Source organism: Papaver somniferum, chromosome 11 (genome assembly GCF_003573695.1).
Source record: "Papaver somniferum cultivar HN1 chromosome 11, ASM357369v1, whole genome shotgun sequence".
NCBI classification, from domain to species: Eukaryota; Viridiplantae; Streptophyta; class Magnoliopsida; order Ranunculales; family Papaveraceae; genus Papaver; species Papaver somniferum.
In genome coordinates this window covers 45,582,457-45,585,842 of record NC_039368.1, presented here as the reverse complement: position 1 = coordinate 45,585,842, position 3,386 = coordinate 45,582,457, and the positions used below count along the sequence as shown (strand labels likewise).

Genomic DNA, 3,386 nt, shown 5'->3' with positions numbered 1-3,386 from the left:
ACCTCCGCATCAAGAGATACCTTCAGCTGAAAAATCTCACCTCGATAAGCCTTAGCTTGAGTTTCTATCTTTGATTTCCAACGCTGCAAATCCTGTTTTAACCCCTTAATTCTAGTCAAAAGCTCCTGTCTAGACTCAGTTAGTTCCCCGATTTGACTACTAATTGCTACATGAGTTGGAGCGGAAGAATCTAAATTCGCCATTAGAGAAGAAGTTTAGTGAATCTACTGGTAAAGTGGAAACTATGAATGACTCTATGAGTGTGTGTGCGAGGGAGAGCCAAATTTTAAAAAACGGTGTTTACTTTGTTTTATCGAACTCGAATAAAACGGGACTTGTTTAACCATATCTCTAGCACAAAACCCGGTCAAAATTTGAAAAAAAAAATACTCGCTCAAATAAAAACTAATTTCACGTTAACCACAATCGATTACCCCAAAAAATGACTGGTGAACCAAATTGCTAGCCTTGATTTTCGTTTGACGAAGAAGATACAAATCCTTCCCTATAAATACAGTCTCGTTACCTTTGCTGCAATTCAGGCCAAAAACACAAAAGAAATAAAGAATCAAATAATTCTGCATTCTTCATCTTCTTCAAGTCCGAATTTCCTTTATCAAAAAATGGACATGAAGAAGATCTCTTGTGCCGTTCTTATCGCTGTTGCAGCTACCATGAACGTAGCTTTGGCTTCGGAAGAGGTTCATGCACCCGCACCAGCACCTACTAATGCTGCAGGATTGAACGTGCCCGTTCTTGGCTCCCTTGTTGGCGCTTCACTTGTGTCAATTCTCGGGTTTTACTTGCAGTAGGCCTCTATCAAAAGTCGGAAAGGAACGAGAGGTTGTACGGAGGAAGGAGTTCAAGAGAAGGAAATGGAAGTGGATTTGTTGAAGAATTATAATGTTTTTTCAGTACATCTGCTAACTGTTTCTTATTTTTGTTCTTCGTTTTCTGTATCACAGCTTTATGAGATTAATTAAGAAAGAAATTTTCGATTATACATTGGCATTTGGCAGAATCATTTTTCTTTCTTCTATTATTTTCATTTTTGTCCACCCAATAGAACTCTACTGCATTTAGAAAATTTCCATATTGAGGGTATTAATAACCTTGCTAAATTGGAGCATATGCCATTTAATTGGGGCATATAGCTACATGACAAAATAGGGTCATTAAGAAGTTAATTCATATAAACCCCTTAGCCAACTATTTTTTTAATGGCTAATTTACTCCTGATTAATTAGTGTTAATTCGGGTGATTACTGGTAAAGTATAGTGTTAGATGTGAAATTAACTTGTGTTAATTAATCATCTGAACATGAAAAAAATTGAAATTTTGAAATTTTTTGAAGAACACCAACTCAGAATCGGTATATGTTGTCAAAAACATATATCGATTGTAACCTCAAAAACATACAGAGATTTTTTGAAACTAGCTTCTACCCAGAATCGGTTTATATGGACATGAAAATCAACCGATTATCCATAATCGGTTTATATTGGCATGAACGTAAACCGATTGTGGGTAAATTTTCTCTTTTTTATCTGTGAATTATGTGTTGTTAAACATCAAATAAAATTAAAATTCATTCTATACCCGAGTTAATGAAATGAAATCGAGTATGATTTCATATTCATTTTATGATCGAGTATTAACTGAAAAAAAATTGGTTAACCAGAATCGTTTTACACGATACATATACAAAAACTGATTCCTGACATTGCACAACAAGATTCGGTTTATAAGAATGCTCATGTAATCCGATTCTAACAAAAAAAAGATACAAAAAAATTGGGAACAACAATCGGTTTACTCGACACACATATAAAATCCGATTCTAACATTATACATCAACAATCGGTTTTTATAAGTGCTAATGTTATCCGATTCTGGTTCAAATTTCTCGAACCAGAAACATATCAAGGACAATCGGTCTTTGTGGACATGAACATAAACCGTTTCTATTTGCAATTGGATCACATATACATTAACGTTAATCGATTCTCATAAACCAGGAAAAATTTGATTTCAAAATTTTCAATTTTTGAGCAATTTTATGTTACTAAAACCTAGTTTATAGGATTGAGTTGAGAAGAAAAGAAGAAGAATCAGTTGAAGTGGATATGGAAATGAATTTGATTTTGATTTTGATTTTAGTTTTTAATTTTATGATTTTGATTTTAGTTTTTAAATTTTATGATTTTAGTTTTATGATTATGATTTTAGTTTTATGATTTTGATTTTAGTTTTCAATTTTATGATTAGGATTTGATGGGAACAAACTAGTACTCCCTCCGTACCACATATATAGGCGGTGAGAGAAAATTCTCTTAGATTAAGAAAAGCACATTGGATTCATAATTTTTTTATGTTTTTTCATGTTTTACCCCTTGTCCTATTAATAACCCAATTATCTATGTACCATTAATAATGGCATGTATGGAAATATTCACCTTGGAAATAGTAATCCGCCTATGTAGTGGTACAAGCAAAATTCAAAATTCCGTCTATATAATAGGTACGGAGGGAGTAGTATTAATATTTGATAGAGGGTAAAATGGTAGTTTTATCATACTAAGACACTCCTTATCATTCTTTATGGGGTGGATGAAAAAATCCATAGACCCTAATTTAACCAGGATTAATAATTAGCCGATGATTTCTTTTCTGGTTTCTGGTTGAATAATTGATCGATAGGAAGGCCCTTATTCATCTTTTCATTATTTTATAACTAAAAAGGTGTAGTAATTTTCAGTGACGTCAATTTCAAACGACTGATTTCGTCCAAAAGAGACAGCTACAGATTATCCATGTTATTTATGTGCATAAATCAACAATTTATGGATATCTTCAAAGTGTAAATATACAGACAATATGCAACAATACAAATTGTCTATATATATCCCTCAGAAAATTTAGGAAGTTTTGTTTTATTGTTCTTTTGAAAAAATCACTGACGCCAACTAAGATATTGGGGTGCAAAATTCTTTTCTAGAGTACAAAAGAAACAAAATAAGACTTGTAAAAAGATTTGAATTTATAAATATGGCTAAATTACGATTTGGAGGCCGGCAGGCAGCTGAGCTGGAGGTGCTAGTGCACACCATTGTATTGGGCTGACTGTGCTCCTAGACAAATGGTTGGATCTATGAATCATTTTATGTCTATGTCATTTGTTCTACTATGGATCGGAAAAACAAACTCTTGAGAAATGGTTTGATATTTTTGATCCTGCCATTTTTATAAATTGGAGATTTGTTACGTGGTTTGGATAAGAAACTTTTAATCCAAACCAAGTCATTTAAATTTATCATGTTATTTAGGAACTGGAATTAATGGTTAGTATTCTTCTTCAAATTATGTAATTATGTTGTAAAGTGTT

At 32.6% G+C, this 3,386-nt stretch overlaps 1 protein-coding gene across 1 annotated transcript; it reads left to right on the top strand.

The window, feature by feature from the left end:
• The first annotated feature begins 532 nt into the window (after positions 1-532).
• LOC113323630 (arabinogalactan protein 23-like) lies at positions 533-1,005 on the top strand. The gene has a single exon (XM_026571949.1). The coding sequence runs from the start codon at positions 624-626 to the stop codon at positions 810-812; it is 189 nt and encodes a 62-aa protein (XP_026427734.1). The 5' UTR covers positions 533-623; the 3' UTR covers positions 813-1,005.
• The last annotated feature ends 2,381 nt before the right edge of the window (positions 1,006-3,386 follow it).

Bases quoted from the DNA above. Each gene is read 5' to 3' on its own strand.
- LOC113323630 (XM_026571949.1), top strand. From the start codon at position 624: ATGGACATGAAGAAGATCTCTTGTGCCGTTCTTATCGCTGTTGCAGCT.